The sequence below is a fragment of the Quercus robur genome, chromosome 4, assembly GCF_932294415.1.
Source record: "Quercus robur chromosome 4, dhQueRobu3.1, whole genome shotgun sequence".
NCBI classification, from domain to species: Eukaryota; Viridiplantae; Streptophyta; class Magnoliopsida; order Fagales; family Fagaceae; genus Quercus; species Quercus robur.
Window position 1 is genome coordinate 39,662,649 of NC_065537.1, and position 21,660 is coordinate 39,684,308.

The following is a 21,660-nucleotide window of genomic DNA, read 5'->3' on the forward strand; positions in this document are numbered from 1 at the left end:
CGGACTTAGCCCTCTTATCCTTAGGCTTTTTGGCCTTCTTCTGCTGTTTGATCCCCTTTTGAGGATCGACCTCGCCCTCCTCCAAATCATCAACTGTCCTTTTCCTCCTTAGATTCGGATTAGCCTACAACCGTAGGTCAGTGGGAGGCAGGGGAGGAGGAGGGAGGCTGGGAGGAACTTGTACCTCGGGGATATCTCTGGAGGTTTGGCCCTTGTTCCTATTGGTCATCAGGCCCTTTAAACTGGACCTTTGCTTTAGATCCATGTCTTCTTCTTCGATTTCTTGGTTAGTATCGATCCGGGCAACTATCAACCTCGGAGAATGTGCCACAAAGAATTGGTCAAGATCAGCGTCAGAGTCCAAGAGCTCTATTGGCCTTGTTGGCACTTCACCTTCCTTGTTAAAGCAAAATTGATCAATCTCAACTTCGAGGGATGAGTGAGTAGAATCTATCTCCTCTCTTGGAGCGGCTACCCCTTGAAGAACACATTGAACGGGTGGAAGGTCTCTCTGAGCTAAAAATCTTGGGTTGGAGACATCAATCCAAGCTAATCTGGGAGTCCCGGCCCTTATAGCCTGGCCTACGTCATAGAAGATGCGAGACAGCGTCTTGTAGCCCAAAATCAGATGAGCGGCCCGCAACTGTCCGTCTTCACTCACAAAAATCTCCGACCTTAGGAGGTAATTGAGAGCTTGAACGTTGACCAAACTGATCTTCGGGGCGACATGATCTTTATCTGTAAAACTTCCAAAAGGGAAATTGTGGTTAATTCGAGAAAACAAATAACTAAAAGCAAGTAAAGGGAAAGCTCGAAAGTCTAAGATCCTGGTCGAGGGACCTAATCCTAGAGTACCCCACCTGGTGTTCCTGCCTTAACTGGGCAGTGAAGACCGTCATGCCATTCCCCGAAAATGACCAGATAATCGTCCTTCGAGCCTTTGTTGGACTTAGGAAGGCAAGATATCAATCTCACCCCGTCGGACCGAGATTTGAGGTAATATCCCCTGGAAAGGGAGTGGCACTCGTACAAATGAGCAACATCGTGCCATGTGAGGCCGAGGTTCATCTGGTCGTTTAGAGCATCTACGCACCCTAAAACATGGAACATATTGGCGACACACTAGTGAGGGGTCAATTTGTGGTTAAGAAAATAATCCCTGGTTATCCTACCCATGAGAAGCATCATTCCTCCTTCTATGAAAGCAATCATGGGAATGACGACTTGACCCGTCTCTCTGTCAGTGAGTATTCGGTTTGAAGGACAATATTCTAAACCCACTCCTTGTGGGATATGGTATCTGGTCCTAAAACCCTCCATACCAGCTGGGGAATCTACTAGGTGCTTGAACCCACCCATCTAAGTGACCAGAAATGATGTAGAGAAAGGTTTCTAAAAAGAAAAAGGCCGAGGAAGAAGGTTGAGAAGAAAAAAGAAGAATATAAAGAAATGAAAAACTTACGGGAACACGTATGCTAAAACTCTGAAGCTTTTGGAAAGATTTGCGAAGACTTCTTACAAGAAATAGCTATGGAGACTCAGGAATTTAGAGTGTTTTGTGAGACGATGCGCTGGAGTTCTCTAGAGCACTTGAAGGTTTTTGAAGAAAAGAGGAAAATGATTCCCGTCATGGCTTTATATAGAGGGAGAAAGTAAGTGGGAATACTCCCGCTCAAAATTCTAGGAGAATTGTCAGTCGTTGGATTAGCGCCTCATCGTTGGATGCGGGGAACATAAAGCTGCCTAGAGTAATTAATGACGCCTTGTGGGCTACGAAGCATCAGTGACAATTATGAGGCGCGTAAAACCGCACTCCCACATGTGTGAATCAAAGAATTAGTGGATCTTATCCTTTAAAAATCAAAACCCCACTTTACCTCCTCGGATAAGAGGGAAAAACCAGAATTTTGAGGGGCTATTGTAGGGGTAAGGACCTAAGATCATATATTGGGCTTTGGGCTTCATTAAGGACATTGGCAAGTCTGAGGAGGGGCAAATAGTTGTTAAGGGATTCCCAGTTAAAGTCTCATAAGTAAGGAATGAATGGAAGATGTTCCGAGGAGGAATACCTCCTCGGATACAACGAATGTAGCTCAAGTGTGTACTCTAGCAACTAGAGTGACCCTCCAAAAGGCTGTAGCGATAGGAATATGCCTCATGAAAATACGAGAAAGAAGGAAACTCAAAATATCTAAGGAAAAACTGCTGCCACCGCATTAAATGCATTGCAGCTACTTTTCTGGCCACATTTATGTGAAGAAGACTTCTAAACAGTGCTGCCTTAGCTACCACAACTCACAGAAGGCTGAAAGGGGTGTCTGATGGGACAGACACTCAAGTAGGGACTCAGATGACCAACAAGTGTAGGATCAAGATGATCCAAAATGAGCTATATAATGTGAGAGACCTTCCACGAGAAGGGGATCAGAAAATAGAGAGAAAAAAAATATTATAGCAATTTAAATCATTCTGATATCCAAGAGTGATCATTATATACAGGTTTAACTTTCTCAGACTGAAAGTCTATTGATATCAGCATCCTTTATTTGTGTTTGATCTTCATGCAATTCAATACTAGCCGTTGTCCAACTCATTAAGACCTAGTTCTTTGATCCATTCTCTACAAATTCATTGTATTGGGCTCATTGGACCAAGACTCCATACATTTTGGGCTTGGACAGCAAATTGTGACCCTACAGTTGTTATTACTTAACTTAAATTCTAAAATAAGCATATATTGTCTAAAAATATATCTAAATATATTAATTAATTAATTAATTAATTTCCATGCCCCTGACATGTCGTACCTTGTATTTCAAGAATTGTCGTACCCCCGTACCCGTGCTCGTATCGTATCCGTACCATGTCGGTGTCTGTGCAACATCAGTAGTGTCCATTAATGTTTGACTGTTTCGCTGTGCTTGGTCTCTGCATATTTGCTTCTTTGTACTCTTCCACATATTCCTGTGCTTCTTTATCTGACATCCCCGGAAGATTTAAGTGTTCCTTGCACCTTCCATGCCACTCTAGGAAAAGTTCTAAAACGTTCATGGTCAGTTTTTTGTTTGACATTATAGGCTGGCACCTACAGGTCTTAAAGCTCTTTGAAATCATCATCCCAAATCACATTTGTTTGTGCATGAATGTTTGTCTTAGCTGCTTTGCCACACAGTTTTCATAGATCATTATCAACCACTCGTGTCAGAGATAGGTTCACTGAGGTAGGTAGAGACGTAGAGTAGTAACTTTAGTTTCGTCTGCCATCCTATGGTTTTATCCTCATGACAAATTAAATCACATACTTCTAAAGCTGTCATATTATACCCTACTTCTATTCAGTGGCGGTTCTTGAATGTCAACAAGAAACATAAATTATACCAAATCTAAAAGAAAAGAAAACTTGAATATATTGACATTAAACACACACAAAAAAAAAATAACATAAAAAAAAACAAACAAACAAACAAACAAAACAAAACAAAAGAAAAAGCAAAATCCCAAACACATGAAATTTTACAATTGTTTTCTATGAGGATTGTTATTTTGAAATCGTTGCATGATATCTTCATTATCAATCCTACAAGTTACATCTCTTTCAATGTATATAGTCAAACAATCATTCATCCATTGATCTTCCATTGGTTGATTTATTTCAAATTTGTTAAGATCTAAATAGTTTTTTTTTCTAAAGTTTAATCTTAACAAATTTCTACTATTTTTTTTAATATATTTAAAAAGGCCAAGATATCGTTAAAAAAAATCATATTCAAGCCTATTTCATTTGGGTTTAAAAAAAAAATTTTAGAGTCAAGGTATTCAAAATTTTGTTTTAGGAGGTAAAAAAAAATGTTATATATAATTTATTAATGTTTTGCCACTTTAGGAGTTCATTTGAACCTCTAAGAATCAAGTGGAGCTGCCCTTGCTTTTATTATTGTGTGAAACAAAACCCAATCTATGGTTTTAAGTGTTGTATAAATTCTAAGTGTTCGACACAATAACAAAAATATGGGATTTGAAGTGGTACAATTGAAAAAAATATGGTTTAATTAATTTGACACAAGGATAAAACTAGAAATTTTTTTTCTTTGAATTCAAATTTTCCAAGTATATTGTAATGGATTGAATTTGACAGACACTATCACACTTCATCTAACCAATCTATATCTATATCTATATAATAATAACTAATAACCGAAATGTTTAATTTTTTGTTGACCACTTCTCATTGCGCCACGTGACTTGATAATTTAATAACACGATTACGTTTAAAAACACCAAAAGTTGTATCTATTGGATTGACTGATTAAACAAACCGTTTCAGTGAATTTTTTACTCATGTTTGTGTTCAATTTGCCTATAAATCAGAGAGACATTGTTTGCATTACGTTAAAACACTGCCTTATTGGTATAAAAGGAAACTAACCACTTAAGAAAAAAGAATAAAAAAAAAGAAAGAAAATTGCTACATGGAGATAGAAATAGAGAGGCGATAAGACCTAGAGAAAGAAATAGAGAAAGAGGCAGAGTCAGAGACATCTCAAGCCAGTACCACCGTCAGACTTTGGCCACCAAAATTCTTGCTTCCCCCAACTGACTATGAACTGTTATAGAGTGAGTTTTTTTTTTTTTTTATTTTTTTATTTTTTTATTTTTATTTATTTATTTATAAATTTTTATAAGTAAAAACCTAAATCTTGCGATAACTATGGTTTTTGTTTACTGCAATTTGGGTCGCTCGCCAGACTTAGACCGCCGGTACTGCAACCACGCAGAACTTGAAAAATCTGCCACCATCAGAGAGACAGGCCGTGTACCCATAACCGGTAAAGTTATTGTTTTTGTTTTTTTTTTCCTTTTCGTTTTCAAATCTGGGAATTGAATATAATTTAGGTTTCATAGGAGGGATAATCGTTTCGGTACAAACCAAAAGAAAAGAAGACCAGGATAGAGAGAGGGAGTTCACTAGGCCGTATGCTTGCCAAAGTCTGATCTCACACCACCATCAAACTCAGTAAAGTTTTTTTTTCTTTTTCTTTCATTGTTAAAATTTATGGGTTAATTGTTATTTAGATTTGGTTATTTTGGTCGGATTGATATTGATTTAGGTGTTTGGATTAAATTTGATTTTGATTAAGGAATCTGGGTAAGAATGCTTTAGTTTGGGGTTATTCAAGTTAAATTAGGGATTGGGTTTTTATTTTACTTTTTCTCTTTTTCTTTTCTTAAGTCTAAACGTGGGAATTGGAGTGTGTCTTTTGGGTGGGAGTTTTTCTTTTTAATCTAAATGTGGGAGTAGAATTGTGGCAGTGTGGTGGTGCTTTAAAAAAAAAAAAAAATTTTGATAAAGTTAAAATACCGTTTGAAGAAAATGAATTGCTTGGTTTTAAACCTTTTCAATATAAATAAAACACAAACAAAACAATACGAACAAGAAAAATACACTAAGAAGGAACAGAGGTTCCATATTCAGTAAGACGCAGAGAGAAATACCACTAGACTATTGTCACTGTTTTGCATATTTTAGTCAGATTTGATTTTTCTCTTTTGGGAGCATTGAAATTAATGTGTGTTTGATGTTTGCTTCATCTCACTGTTTCTTCTCCTATTTGAATTAGCATCTTCAATCTTCAATATATGTATATTTTAATTTAAAATCTGATGCTTATACTACTCGAATTACAATTTGTGTTCTTCAATATATCTATATTAATTTTTTCCCCTGCTTAATTGTCTAGGGTTCTTCTTTTACCCTTTTTAAAAAATAGATTGGTTGTTTCTCTTTCTTCGGATGCTTTGGTTTGGTTTTTTCTTTTGGTAACATTTGGGACTTATCCTTTGATTTATTGTAGTTAAAAGTTAAATTTTACCTTGGATTGTTTAAAATCTTTATGTATAAGACGAAAACAAACTGTCCAGTTCAAGTTTGTGCCAAAAAGTGTTACTGTTTGATGTTAATCTTGCTTTAAGTATTTATTTTATATATCCTTGGCTAATGGAAGCCAAATCCTTAGCCATCATCATATTGGAAATAGCCAACAAATTGTTAAAAACTAACCAAAAAAATATTAAACATTGTGCGGACAATTCACTAAATATGTTTGCATGTTTACACATTAATGCTTAAATATTTTTTGGGACTGATAAATTACCTTTGTTATGGGAAAAATCTTTCATATCTTTGCAACTCAAACCATATTACAATGTTTGCTTCCACTTCGTTGTAGTCTCTCTTTCATCTTTCTTTGCTGTGATTTTAGAAAACTTCTTACCCTGTCATTTTGTTGAATACTAAGTTCTTTGCCAGGTACAACATGGGTATTTTGCAAGAAGAGTTGCTGCATCAAACTAAAAGGTTAGGATAGCCTGATTTTCCCTCTATTTATCTCATAATTTGAATTAAATTTTGTCCATTGATCTGTTTGGTTTTGATTTGCCTCTAAATTGTATATTTTAATCTGCTTTTTTCTTCGTTTTTTTTTTTTATTTATTTATTTTATTTTATTTTTTTAAATTCAATGAATTCTTATTTTGTATTCAACTGAACTGTAAAATTGTTATGATTTTTTTTCCCTATGCTTTGTGATCGAATTACTTACAACGATTGCTTTAGCTTCTTTTTGTAGCCTCTCTTTCATATAGTGCATTCTTCTTTCGCTATGCTTTGTGATCTGTCCTTTTGTTTAAACACAGATTTCTAACATTCTTTACCAGATACGACACTTTGGTGTTTTGCAAGAAGAGTTACTGGATCAAACTGACAAATGGACGTGAGTCTAATGCTGTAAGATACATTGAATAGCTGTGTCTAGATACAATTTTACTTGATGTGTCCCTATGTTATTATTTTCTTCATCATTAGAGGCTAATTTGTTTCATCTTTAATATTTCTATCGTACTTTCATTAGAGTATAGAGTTTACTATAATTTTTTTCTGCCATAATTTTTAGGCTATAGAACTCTTTATACCGTCAATTTTCTTTGGTTCTTTTGGTTTAGTTTTAGTTAGTTGTTATTACATATTTCAGTAAGTTTAAATGTTTCCTTAAATATCACTATGTTAGCATTTAGTAAAAGATAGACCAAACATTAGTCCTTAGTACTTATGATTGCTATTTTTTTTCTCTAGAACTAGGTTGTGGCCTGCTGTAGTAACCTGATGTTAAATAAGCCTTTGGTTCATGGTGGTTATGCCTGAGGGATTTGGTTCCAAGAAGATTGAAGCCAAAAATCTGTAACCGTGTGGGGTAGTTGCAGCTAATTTATCTTTTTGTTGGTGGTGGCGTTTTCTTTTGGGGCCAAATATCAACTGGACAACGGATATGCAAAAGGAAAGATAGCAAGTAAAAGTGCATAGGTTAGTCATTCGTGGTTGATTATTGTGTAATATGCATATGCAGCAAAGTATTTAATATTTTATTTGTTATGTACATGTTTTTTTGCTTTCACAAACAAATTGTTCTTGACTTAAATGCAATAATTTGGAAGAGTTTCTTCTTTAAAACTGTTATGCTTGTTGCTAAATCATTTAGCAATGATTTTGTAAAGACATGAATCTTATTTTTCATCTCTTTTATTGTCCTTGGCAAATTGCTATTGACTTGAAAGCAATAATTTGGAAGAGTTCTTTAAAATTGTTGTGTTTGTTGCTAAATCAATTAGCAATGATTTTGTGAAGGCATGAATCTTATTTTTCATCTCTTTTATTGTCCTTGGTGACACATTATTATCTATTGTGTGATGGAAAAAGCCAAAACAATCATTGAAATAATTAACTCAAGTGCTCTTTTTCAACCTTTGGAATTATAATATGTTATATAACTTTTTGAATATAGTATTCATACAATGTAGAGTATTCACTTTTTTTTTTTTTTTTTTTACAATTATTATTAAAATTATGATAGTTCATGTAAAATTAGAAAGCTTTTATGCATAAACAATACTTTTAGGCTTTGTATGTTATCACAGTAAAGGAGTGGGAGTTTCCTTCTAATATAAGAAGGTCAATTTATATTTTAGTTATTGACCTTTTTTGGTATATCCAATTTGAAGGGTTATGACTTGTCAATAATTACCTTTTGGTGTATACCTATATGTACGACACAAACTAAGCTAGAGACTTAACATTCTGTCTCTTATTTCTTCTCTCAAAAAAATAAAATAAAAATAAAACAACATTGTTTTCTTATGTACAACTAATAAACCTTTGTGCTATTTGTTTCAATATCATTAAAAAAATAAATAAATAAATTCATGCATTTTTGCTTACTACTCCAACTCAAAAATAATGGGTTTATTTTATTTATTTATTTATTTTTAAATCATCTTATAGCTATTCCCGTGCATCGCCCGGGTAAGTGACTAGTTACCTTTAAAATTTATAACAATTTCTTATTCCACAAAATTTCAATCACAAGACTCACAATGTCATTGTAATAATTACAACACTGCAGCATTTCTAAATCATGATGTCTCTCGAAGCATGGTGAAATCTATCTCTTTGAGTATAGAGAGCCATATTTTTGTTAGTCGGTATGACTAAATCATGAATCCACAGTCTTTCATCCCATTGCGTCACCATGGTGTCAAATCTCTCCAAGGTGCAACATTTGTAAATCATGGTTACCAAAATTTTTGGTCATTCCGAAACTGTTGTGGGGGTTGCAATAATGAGTTCATCTACTAGTTGTAACGTCTCTTAGTGTATTGTTTCAAATTTTAACACATATTCATATTGTGAATTGCCTTGTTTAGAGTGTGTTACCCTCGTCGTGATTTTTCCTTTGGAGATGTTAACCATCTTTTTTTCACTTCGTCACCAAATCTGCATGCAGTTATCGTTTTTATTGTTTCACTTTCAGATTTAGTGCTTTCTATGATTGTGATATAAATTTCTAAACTTTTGATCACTTGATTAGTTTAATTGAAATATAGTGATAAATTCACTGCATAATTTATTTTGGGTCTAAACCGGTCTTGTCAAAGTTTAAGTAAGTGAACTTTTAAGCCCATTCTTGAATATAACTTTTTTATAGCTCAAACATTTTCAAAATGAAAAGAAGGGACTTATCCACTATTATGAATCATTAAATCCTCAAAATGATTTCTCGATGTATCATGCAATTTCTTTGGAAAAAAAAAAAAAAAAAAAAAAAAATCTCTGGTGGAACAAAATATCTCACTTTTACCTCGAATAGTTTATTATTTTGGATTTCAAAAATTATTTTTGTTTTTCCTCTATACCAAAACTACTGATATCATTCCTGATGTACCAAATATGATGCTTGCATAATATCATAGAATGTATAACCCCAACAATAGTCAAGTATTGTGTTTATATTACATTACACAAAACTAGGAATGAATAATTAAAATAAGGTATTGATTTCGATTGGGTATCATGGGGTGCCTAACACCTTTGCCACACGTAACAAAACTCTTGAAAAACTCTTGAACTAATGTTCTTGTAATGAGACATAATTTAACCTAGTCTAGGATAGATATTCTAAGGAAAACTCAAGTTAAATTTTGGTGACCAATCACACCTTAAATCCCAATGATCAGTGCAACCCTTTTCACTCTAACATACAATCACAAACCTATAAGCACAAGTAATATAAGCAAATCAGGGTAAAACGCTCTGACATAGAGGCCAATTCTGTAGTATCCATTGTGGTAAATTTTGTTACATTTCTATGTAAGGTCTATCTTTCTTGTGCTCAATGGTCCACCATTTTGTTAAATCCGGGGCCGAATGGACTACAATGCTGCACAGCTGAATCCTAGACTATGCTAATGATTCAATCAATACAATAATGTCTTATGTCTGACTCGTCCGTGACTCTTTTTTTTTTTTTTTTTCTTCCGATTTCCGATTTGGCTTGATATAGACCAATTCAGTTCGAAATAGGCTAAAATAGTCCTGAATCGGTTCGACTTGGGCCAAAATAAGTGTTAAAAAGAAAAGGTAAAAAAATATGATAAATTGCATCATTGGACTCTAGTGTTTTCTTTCCCTTTTTGTTCCCTTTCCACATCTTATTTGTTTATTTTTAAAAAAATTTCCCAAATAATTTGGTAATTATATCAATTTAAATAATTATTTATCATTAAAAAATGATATTATTTTGCAAAATTTACCCCCCTAAATATCGGCTATAAATATTAAACTAATCCCAAAGATTCCTTATCTACTATTGCTCTTAAATTGGGATATGTTTATCATTATATGAAAAAATATGCTTAGTAATATATAGAAAATATAAATAAAAATATATTTAATATTTATTAATAAACTTATCCCCGCACTCTACTTTTTCAAAAATGAGCGAGCCACTACTTTGCACCTGCACCCAAACCCGAATCCACACTTATGTTTACTAGTTCTTTATCTTTTCAAGTTTTGACCAAACCATTTGCAAAAAATGAATAGAATCATTATTAAACTAATAGCTTGAGTTTTTACCTTAAAAATTTATTGGAAGGAAGAATGACCTATTTGTAGAAGTCGGAGTTTGTTATGGCAAGCTTATAATGATTCTATTCCAATTAGGCTCAAACGCTTCAGGCGTGCAAAACAATTGGACTTCTCACACTGTAAGTACCATCAGACCACACCAGTGATGCGGATAGCCTTGAGTTAACTGGCACACTACCACTGACAGATACAACAAAAGATTTCTTCTCATTTAGGGACTTGAAAGTGAGTACTTCGGGCTCGACTTTTATATTAACTTTTGAATTTGTGACTATTTTTGCCTTGTAACTAGAAGTTGCCGAGCCAACATTTGTAACTGTTCTGCGAAACGTAACATTGGAAGGCTTTGCTGGAACTACCTCAGCTGCCATTGAAGGGTAATTCAAATCCTTTGGTGATGCTGTGGCTGGTAAATTAGGACAAGTAGTATCTCCTGATAAGACTTGAAGTTTCTTTGCATCATAGCCAATGCTACAAAGCATTATTATGTAGTCTTCTTCTAGAGCTTCATAAACAAGTCCTGGACGAACAGCTTCTGCTGGATTTACAAGCCCAGATCCGTAGGCAAATTCACCATCCAGACTTTTGGCATCACTCATGGGGTAAGCTGCAGATAAAATTTAACATTTCAGAAATATTAACTTGAAAGATGTAAGAGCTATTATGGAGAGTTTTGTTAGGATTAAAAGATTACCAGTAGTCATAAGAGCAGATTTGATGGCTGAAGGAGACCAATCAGGGTGAAATGTCTTGACATAGGCTGCTGCACCAGAAACATGGGGGCAAGCCATAGAGGTTCCAGATATAATAGCGTAGTGAACACGCCTTGGATCACTATTGCTAAACGAGGGTGTAGCGAGTGGGGAATATCCAGCTAAGATATCCACCCCTGGGGCACTTAAATCAGGCTGCAATACACTTAGCCAAATATGAGCAAAATGTCATGAATAGACTTGTAGGAAAGACTAAGAGATGTAGGTTACAATCATATACCTTTATAATATCTGGTGTAATAGAATTTGGTCCCCGTGAAGAGAATGAAGCAATGGTAGGAGCTTCCGCATCTTTTATAGTTTCACTTTTCAAAATGCTTGCTTTAGGGAATCTATAAAATAAAACATGAGGACTAGTCAGAAAAAGGAGCAACTCCAACGAACGTATAACAAAAATGGGTAATTATAAGAAATTGTACGATTCGGATTTCACGTAGGACAGGGCTACATCATGCTCTTTAGCGTTTAATAGCAATGCAGGTAATGCAACAATATCAGCAGAATCTACATATGGTTCATTTCTCACGACTGCCCCTAGTGCACCAGCATTGTAAGCCTCATAATCTCCAGAATTCGAATTACAAAGCACATACGATCCCTTCACCATTGTCTTGTCTAGACACCCTGGTTTGCAGTACCTGAAATGCAAAGAGACTTTATAATTTTCCTTCATATATTTGTTAAGAAAATTTTGAAATTGGAAAGACTTTGGGCATCAAAATCTACATTGAATCATTTAAAGAGCACCGAATTGAAACTTGTGCTCCATGTAGTAGAGGAAACGTGGTTGTGGGTGATGCGAAAGAATTGATTGATTTTCCCTGATTGTGGAAAGGCCATTAGGATACATAGCAATAAAATTATTGCTTAATTCAAGAAGATTTAGGAGTGTTGATACATACAACTAGTGTTTTTCCATCACCAAGTACAACCTTGTCTACGAACAGACGGTCTGTGGTACTTGCTGCTACAGAAATCAACCACGGTGCTACACTTGAGGTTGATCCATAGGAAGGACCACTATTGCCTGTAGATTGAGAAGTTAATATCCCCTTCTGCATTGCATGAAAAGCACCAATTGCAATGGAATCGTTAAAGAAATCAGAAGCTCCTCTTCCTCCTACTGAAATTGAAATGATGTCAACTCCATCAGCAATTGCATCATCAAAACCGGCCAAGATATCTTCATCATTACACCCGTCCGGTTGGCAGATTCTATATGCTGCAATCCTCGCACTGGGAACCCCTCCTTTTGCGGTACCTTGTGCCAGTTCAAAAAAGCTAACATTGTTTACTATGTTCCCTGCTGCTGTAGAGGCAGTGTGAGATCCATGGCCATCAGAGTCCCTTGCAGACCGAAACGATTGCGGCCGTGCGGCACCGTAATATCGAGCTCCAATTATCTTGCTGTAACATGACAATTATATTGTCAATGATGATTTTCACTTGTTCTAGTCGTCTGCATATCCATGTCAAGTATGATACTGCTGCCATTCATAAAAGTATTCATAGATCTAACATTAATTTTCTAATGAAATTACATTTTAAACCCTATAATTTAAGCGTGTAACTGACTTTATAATAATTTTTTTGAGAAGGAACTAACCTTATAATTATAAAAGTAATATGTTTTTTTTTTTTTTTTGACAAGTATAAAAGTAATATGTTAAACTATAATGTTTGTAAAGGTAACATATTAAATCTCAAACTATTTTGGTGGAATTTATTATGTTTAGGTTCCGTATGAGTTAGAGGGATTTATTTATTTATTTATTTTAAGATTGGAATTAATTTGCTACATCCCTTTAACATATAAAAGATACAATAGACGCAGTGAAAAGCTTTATGTAGGCAATTAGGTTTTTTAGAATGCATCTAGTAGAACAAGAACAAAGTTTTCTTACAAACTAGTTTGTAAGCAATGACTTTAAACTCCTTCTATATCTTTTTATTGGACATGAATTTTTATATATTTACTATTAGATTATATGTATTATTATATATTTCATGCTTAAAAATTTTAAGAATATTATGTTATCAATCAAATATTTAAATTTCAAGTTTTCGTAATCTTAAATTATATACAAAAAACAAGTTTACGGGTTGAATAACAAATAACTTCTGATTTGTACAAAATTTGATATGGTTGTTAAAAACATAAAATAAAAAAAAATAAAAAAAAAACTTATAGTCTAATGATTAAATTTTCAAAATATGTAGTTGTGTTAATTTTTTTATGAGAGTTTGTAGGCAAAATGTGTTAACAAAACCATAGTCAAAGTAAAAAACGTTACTTGTTGCATGTGAAATTTTCGCCGCCTTCACAAAAACCCTTCCACTTGCTGGGAGGAGGACCAAAACCTTTATCATTAAAGCTTTCTAATTCAGGCCAAATTCCAGTATCTAGAAGTCCGATTATGATATCACTCTCAGCTTGGGCATTCCGCGTGGCATTTTCTTGTAAACCTATGAAGTCCCATGATCTTGTTGTGTGAAGTTGAAGAGTTTTGCTTGGAAAAACGGAGATGACACCTTCCATATCTGCATATCATAGTTTATCCTATTATCTTGACAATAATGTAATATAATGTATGTGTAACTATTTTGACAATGTTGAAGTCTAAATCTCGCAGCACTCACTAGAAAGCCTTTGCTTTTCGATATCCGTGAGCTTTGCGACAAATCCATTGAAACTCCTAGTGTAACTTCTGATGTATGATGTTTCTACAGAACTACACAGACACACACAGAGAAATGATGAATAGAATTGCTTATCGATGATTTAGGTAAGCTTGAAAAATGAGAAATATTACCTGTCCAGCTGAACGGTTTGCCGTAGCATACTACGGTGGTGAGACAATGGTGAGTATTGCCCCTTTGGAAGTGAACCCATGTACACAATGTGAGCCTGCATTATCATCAAAAGGAGTAACTAACTAGACATCTCAAATAAAAGAGAAGACTGAATTTCCAGAAATGTGAATGATCAGTCACCTTTTTCTCTTCAGTGCTGGCCCCGCACAGCACGCTCATGGTGATTATGAATATGGTGAAAACGTAATAAAACATAAGAGAAGCTTGCTTTGCCATTGTTCCAATTCTGAAAATTCAAGATTGGTGACTAGCGTTTTTTTTTTTACTAGGATTGCGTTTTTAAAGCCCCTCTCTATTAAACCTTCAGGTCTATGTTGCTTGATATGAAATGCATAGTTAGAAATACATCAAGCAATTATTATTTATTTATATTATTCATTTAGGTTTTATTTTTAGTATTCAATGTGCATGCTCCTATATATAGGTGGGCAATGCTAGCCGCAGGTCACAAACAATAAGAAAATGCTTTTTATAGATTTGACCAAAAACACTGGGATGGTCAAATCATTACAAAAATTTCTATTTATTTTAGTATAACTAGCATTTAATCCGCGCAATACGCGGATCATTTTATAAATTAGAAAACAATCAACTTATTATAACAATACATTAAAATTCAAAATTCGTCAAGGGCATGTTGTACAGCCCCTCATTTGTCCTACTTGCTAGAATACTATCTATAAAATACAATATCACTCCAATTAAAATCAACTCCAATTATCTTTTATAGAATTTAAAAAGTATATATCATATGTTACAATGGTGTCCATCTAGAAATAAAACATCAAGCACATAGTGTGCATCATATGTCATTGAAAACACAAAGGCACCAACCCAGAGCAAATTAACCAAAAATTAAAGCCCTTTTATGTTGAGGTGATTTTTTTTTTTTTTTTTTTTTTTTTTTTTTTTTTTTTTTTTTTTTAATAATAGGTTTTGGGTTTATAGAGATAAAACATAGCCTTAACTCACTGCACATACGCTGAAAACATTCTGTTTTTTCACTCTTCAATTTCCAATTTCCATGTTAATATATGTCAAGCTTACCACACCAATGAGCCAAGCTCATCTAAGTAAAACAACTTTAAATTGTTAACTGCATGCTAGATCCAAACACAATGGCCAAAGTTAGAACTTAGAATTAGTGGAGTCAATGCCAAAAGTGAACTCTAAAAAAAATGTAAACTACCTATGCAAATTGAATGAAGATGTAACTAAGCAAATGAATTAATAGATGGTTTGAAACTGAAGCATGAGCAACAATTAACTTTAAAAACCAACCCCAAATAGCAAGCCCACCCAAAAACTAAATGCACAATTCAGTATACTTGTGTAAAACTAAAAATACAAAAATAAAAATTTATAAACTTACCTAACACCAGCATCACCAATAATATCAATTGGCATACCAATCAAAATGTGCATAACCAAGCATTCTAGCCATAACAACTGGGACAATGCACTTCATCTTCATTTCAGGCCTCATCATACCCATCAACACCACACCAATACCATTATCGATTGTCCCATAAGTAGCTCTCATACCTAAAAGCCCAAAAATCTAACCCAAAACAGACTAAAAGATAACACAATCCCTTCCAAAAGCAAAGCAGGTACTTCTTTTTTCTCTCCCTAACTCTTGCATTTTTATGGTTCTATTAGTCTAACTTAAACAACCTAAGATTGAAAATTGCATTTAGATTGAAAATAGTATGACACAAAACATAGAAATTAAAAGTGATCAAAATACTTGCAGCAAGTAAGCTGTTTAATAGAATTTGCAAATTACAAATTTCTCAAATGAGCATTAAAACCAAATTATGCTCAAGTAGAAATTGTCAATCAAAAGAATAATGTCTGCTACAAAAGAGCTTACGATAGATATAGGATGGCAAAATGCAGAGAAATAAGTTTCAAAGAACAAAATGCCCATTGTTCCTAATTTCCTATTTCTTTGCCAAGTTTGCATTCTATTACATATTCGAATATATATTTTTTACATGTTCAAATATATATATATATATATATATATATTAAAAAATCAAACTTACTATTAAATTATGATATTCATTGAAACGCAATTACATGCCTCAATCACTGTGATTTGTGAACACTTTGACCTTTACATCACAACCCCAGGAAAAATAATTAAAAAAAGAAGCCCTCAAAGAACTTGTGAACAACGAAATAAAAAGAACATAGGGAACCAAATTATAAAGAGGAGCAACATGTGATAAATAATACCTAGTATGAATTTCAAACTAAATACATAGATAACTATCACAATCAAATTTATAAATGATTGAATTATAGTATATTTATGAACTGCATCAATAACTAATAAGCTGAATTTTTGGGGAAAAAAAAAAAAAAAAACTGGTTCAATGAAGGAAGCAACTTAAATTATTGATAATGAGGAGATGTTTGATAGAATTTTAAAAACAATAATTAATTAGAAACAGATAAAAATAAATAGGTTTAGAAAGCATAATTACAACTATAATTTCCAAAACAATATGCTTCTTACAAATATATTTCTTTAAAGTGTATTATAAGCAACTAAAGTGGTTGGTAACATCCCCTGTGATGGATACAAAATATTAGCCAAAAAAAGAAAGTTAAAAAGAGAATGATGAGAATATCCTTGGAAGAAATTTGGTGGAGAAGGCAACTTGGTTGTTGTCAGCTTCATGTTCTTTGTCTTAAGACTTCTTCATCTGAGAAAAAATAAATCAAACGAAACTATTGTTTAGATCAAATGAAGCTAATTTATCCAAAAAGAGATAAATAAAATGAGCCTAAATTAAAACTGCAAATATTCAAGAAGTTTAGACATCAAATTTAGCACCAACTTTGATAAGACAATTACAATTATAACCATTACAGCCTAACCTCAAGAAAATTTCCTCAGGAGCAAAATAGTTGTAGAACCCAAATGATATGTTTCCCATATTATATTCAACAAATTCCAAGTGGGAAAAATTCATCTAAAAAGCGTGATGCACTTCTAAGAAACTAGACAAAAATTAAGAATGTATCCATCAACTTCTAAACCAAATTTATACAATACTGGATAGAAACCACTTAAAAGAAACTATAAAGAGCTGCTTTTTTTTTTTTTTTTTTTCTTTCTTTAATATTGAAGAATGATGTACAATATGATCAAATTAAGGCTCTATTTGCATCCATATAAGATATTATATAACTCAACCAAAATATAAGCGTTTAAAGCCTATAGGGATTCTCTATAAAATAATTTATTTTACTAGTCTCATAGAATGCAATAGGAATAATGATTTTGTAGCCATAAGCAGAGGTGCGTAAATCATAATTGCTCATCCATCCCCCATAAAATTCATTAATTTATACATACACGGGTAAATGCTACAGTGTATATAAACATGTTAACCACGATGAACATGAATGTGAAACATATGTCAAAGTAATAACATGAAGTAACATCTTTTTATCTACTAAAAAGAATTGCATTTAAATTTTCAATTAGAATTGCTTAAAATACTAATGGCATTTGCTAATTAGTTGCATGCTACATCAATTAAAATTTTCAATTAACATAACATTTATCCTCAACTCCACAAATTATAGCTGACTTCAATAAAACAAAACTTAGTTGAAGTTAAATAGGCCACTAATTGTCCTTGAGCGAAACAAATTGAAGTTATATGATACATCAAAACAATTTTCCTTTAACGTAACATTTATCTTCGACTCCACAAATTGCAAATAATTTAAAAAAAAAAAAAAAAAAAAAAAGAAGTACCAACTCACTTTTAGTTAAATAGTGGCAGCATTAAATGTAACTAAACAAAATAGAAAAGAAGAAATTGTTGGACTTAGGAAAGTACTAATTGCATATATTGCTTGCGAGTAGCTTTCACTGTTTCAGTGTTTTAAAGCATAAAACTCCACCATAGGTGATTTATCTGTATGAAAAAAGAAAAAAGAAAAAAGAAAAAAAAAAGAAAGAAAGGCATATCACTAACATAATCTTTATGGAAAAAAGGACTAAAACTTTGCACAATAATTGAAAAGAAAAAAAAATTTTAAAGTAACAAAAAAAAAAAAAAATTGAACAAAATTGAAACCAATAAATTAGCAGTCCTTTTTTGCTTAGTTTTTTCTACAAAAAACACTAAGTTCGAGTGCTTTCAAAGAAACTAACTATCACTACTTGATATAAAAAGAAATCAGAAACCTTGATATCAAAGACATGTACCTCACCATCTTGTCTGAGACCCCAACATCGCCATTCACATTCAGTGGAGTGATATCCCTCTACTTGTGAACTGCAAACTCAGATATCCAAACACATCAAATTGTGCCCACGACTAAAATGATAGTACCTATACAAAATAAATTTGACATTAAGTCCTTAACATCAACACAATAAGCAACAAAATAATAATAAATCAGAGAGCGTTAAAAAGATCCATGCATTCTACTTTTACTACTTCCATTACTACTTAGAACCAACTTAGCTTCTTCCTCAGTTAGACTTTGTTCCACGTGGAGATTTATATAACAGTAAAGTAAAATCACAAAAGTTAAAGGGTAATTTCATCCTATTAGTCATTTCTATTAGGGGCTGGAAAAAAGAAATAGGAGGTATGTTATCAAAAACAAATTCTAAAAAAAGAAGAAAAAGAAGAGCAAAATACCTAGGCATTTTAACAAACACTCTGCGTTCAGATACCTAAACAAAACAACTTCTAACCAAAATCCCTCAAACCCAAATCTAACCCATCTGTATAAACTAATTAAAAGAAACTACTCCTAATCGAAAAACCTAGATCATAACAACATCCCTCAAAGAGATCCACGTTACTGCTTCTAAAATACCTAGATAAGGAAGAAGCCCAATTGCCCTGTTCGTGTGGCTTATATATATATGTGTATATATATATATCTATATATTTTTTTTTTCTAGAATAATCCATTGCTTTATTTTTAACCGGACACCATAAATAGATACCCACACATCAATTTATCCAAATACCCAAAACAAAACCAAATCTATCTCAAATACCTTAACCATAAATATAACCCAGAAATTAAAAAAAAAAAAGAATCCAGCCAAATTATAAGAACCTGATCATAATTGATGCACAAACTGAAAAGTAAAGAGAAAAGTAACCAGTAGAGAAATTGAAAGACGTTCTCTGATTGCAAACTATGGATACATGGGCAATGGAAGTTTTTGATTTTTTTTTTTCCCTTTTAATCGGGTTGATTGGGATTGAGGCCAAAATTAAGTTCGTTATCGGGTTGTTTGGGTTTTTCCCGGCGGTATATGGGTGGAGGCTGGGCTGATGGAAAGAGAACTCAATGGCTAGGGTTTTTGCTTTTAAGAAAGACAGAGAGAACAGCTGAATTTGTTGAAAGAGAAGGAGAATCGGAACGGAAGAGACTGTGTGTTTGCAGTTCTGGTGGTCGGAATATGGTGAGGGAATGGTGGAGGCAGTAAGCTCTCTGTCTTACGATTACAAACTCTGTTCTCTCTTTCTTCGTACAACAAGCCTTTGTTTTCATTGTATTTTGGCCGGTTAGATTTCCTTTTATATTGAGTGGTATTAAACATTGTTTTAGTGTGACCCAAACGGTGTAATTTATTGCTCTCTAACTTATACATGTCAGAATTTGAAGGGGTCATTTTTTCTAACATGGCAGCACCTCCTTAAGGGCTTCTGCTATCATATATAGTATTAGATTAGACTAGATATCCTTATAGTATTTAGATTATACAACCACTTTTTAAAACATCTATGCCAATTAAAAAGGTGAAATGAGAAATGAATAAAATACGTATGTACACATGAAAGTAGTTGTGTAATGATTGCCAAAAAAAAAGTAGTTGTGTAAATTAACATGGGCAATGTATTTACAGACCAAATATGCATAATTTTAGACAAATTGACGTGGATGATTTTTTTTGTTTGGTTGACTAAAATTTTGCATTTATGTCATTCTAGGTTGTATGACCAAGTTCTCTAAGATATCTATATTTTTCTTTAAAACCATGAAAGCTTCTACAATCACAACAATGTATGGGCCACGATGACACTTTACAAAATTATATTATAGATTATGGTGTAGAAAGAAGTTATTAGATTTTTGTTTTTGTCTCATGTTGAAAGTTTCCCAAAAATTTTGAGGGTTTATAAAATAACACAAATACTAAAAAATAATTAAATTATATATTGAGAATATCTATGGGCATGTAACTCTAAAACACAAACGTGCACATTGTGACTCACTTAGTACTTCTATGTGTGGTAGGATAATAGTAGTGCCAAAAGTCATGTAGCTCAATTGGTACTTTTTAATATTTCTAACAAAGTCATGAAGAGTCTAAATTCTCACACTCTCAACTCTGGATGTATCCCAATTTTTTTTTTGATCCAATGGTGGTTACCTTTTAGTTTTATAAGATTATGGAAGTTATTTTCTGATATGAAAATAACTTTTTAAGAGTGCAAATTAGATAAGATAGAATTTTATAAATAAATAAAAAAAATTGATATCAACGTACAAAGCAGATTTAAAAAAAAAATTAAAAATTAAAAATAGATATTATTTTTTTGTCCTTATCTTCTTCTCCAATAATTTTTAAGTAAATAAAAATCTTAATTAGATTACAATTTAAATACTTCATATAATCATTTTATTACTAGCCTCACCACACGCACTTTGCACGTGTGAGGAAGCTTTTTCTTTTTTTTTCTTTTTTAGTGTCAAAATTTTCCAAAAAAATAAAAGAGAAAGAATGAACTAAAATCATATAGAACAATCAAAATCATATGAGCATTAAAACGATTAAAAAAGAAAAGCACTAATAGAACTAACTTGTAGGAAAGGACTACTCTTGAGAGGTATTTATTTATGTTTGATTTTAGTAACTGGCTCGTTGGTCAAAAGGAATAAAGAGAGATGATAGTGCCTAATTTTAAGGGATATGGATAAGTATCTAAAATTTAAGGCTATTTTGGTAAATAAAATGATAAAACCCAAACATGGAATCCTTGTAGCTCATTACAAGAAATCCAAAAATAGAAATAATCTATTAAATGTGGGGGGGCTTTTGTGTCAATGGGCCAAAACCCATTTTGCTACACCTAGGTCTGTGAACTAATAGGTAAGGGAGTTGGGACTAGCCTAGTAGGATTATTCTATAGGCCAGCTTGTGTGCAAATTAGACATGTCCAATGCTTAGACAGAGCAGAAAGCGCTACAGCAAGCTAGGCATCCTTGCAAATGCAACAGATGGCGTCACAGCAGAGTATCTAGTACACCAGACATAATAAAAAAATAACGGTAGAACAAACCATACAACAGGTATATCAGATGATGTTACCACGGGGCAACTGATTCAGCAAAATACTAATCAATCCTATAGCAAAACAACTAATACAAAAAAAAAAAAAAAAAAAAAAAAAAAAAAAAAAAAGAGATACTATAGCAGAACAGCTGATACAGCAAATATAGAAAAAAAATGTGCTATAGCAAAACAACTAATAC

The 21,660-nt window shown here is 33.0% G+C and overlaps 2 protein-coding genes across 2 annotated transcripts in view; both read right to left on the reverse strand.

The window, feature by feature from the left end:
* The window catches only part of LOC126721651 (subtilisin-like protease SBT4.6), an 80,710-nt gene extending 66,067 nt beyond the window's left edge, over positions 1–14,643 (reverse strand). The window contains exon 1 of the mRNA XM_050424701.1: positions 14,508–14,643. The gene's annotated coding sequence lies outside the window, so the exon portion shown is untranslated. The remainder of the gene's footprint in view (positions 1–14,507) is intronic.
* On the reverse strand, positions 10,415–14,508 carry LOC126721652 (subtilisin-like protease SBT4.3). Its single transcript, XM_050424702.1, has 10 exons — positions 14,245–14,508; positions 14,064–14,158; positions 13,891–13,982; positions 13,545–13,791; positions 12,153–12,657; positions 11,977–12,071; positions 11,670–11,888; positions 11,471–11,582; positions 11,172–11,385; positions 10,415–11,084 (listed from the first exon to the last, which is right to left on the reverse strand). The coding sequence occupies exons 1-10, from the start codon at positions 14,338–14,340 to the stop codon at positions 10,564–10,566; spliced, it is 2,196 nt and encodes a 731-aa protein (XP_050280659.1). The 5' UTR covers positions 14,341–14,508; the 3' UTR covers positions 10,415–10,563.
* Positions 14,644–21,660: the final 7,017 nt, after the last annotated feature.

Coding starts and splice junctions, on each gene's coding strand:
- LOC126721652 (XM_050424702.1), bottom strand. CDS start 14,340: ATGGCAAAGCAAGCTTCTCTTATGTTTTATTACGTTTTCACCATATTC. Junction 12,658..13,544: donor GAAAATTTCACATGCAACAA/GTAACGTTTTTT, acceptor GTCATGTTACAG/CAAGATAATTGGAGCTCGAT. Junction 12,072..12,152: donor GTGATGGAAAAACACTAGTT/GTATGTATCAAC, acceptor TTCCACAATCAG/GGAAAATCAATCAATTCTTT.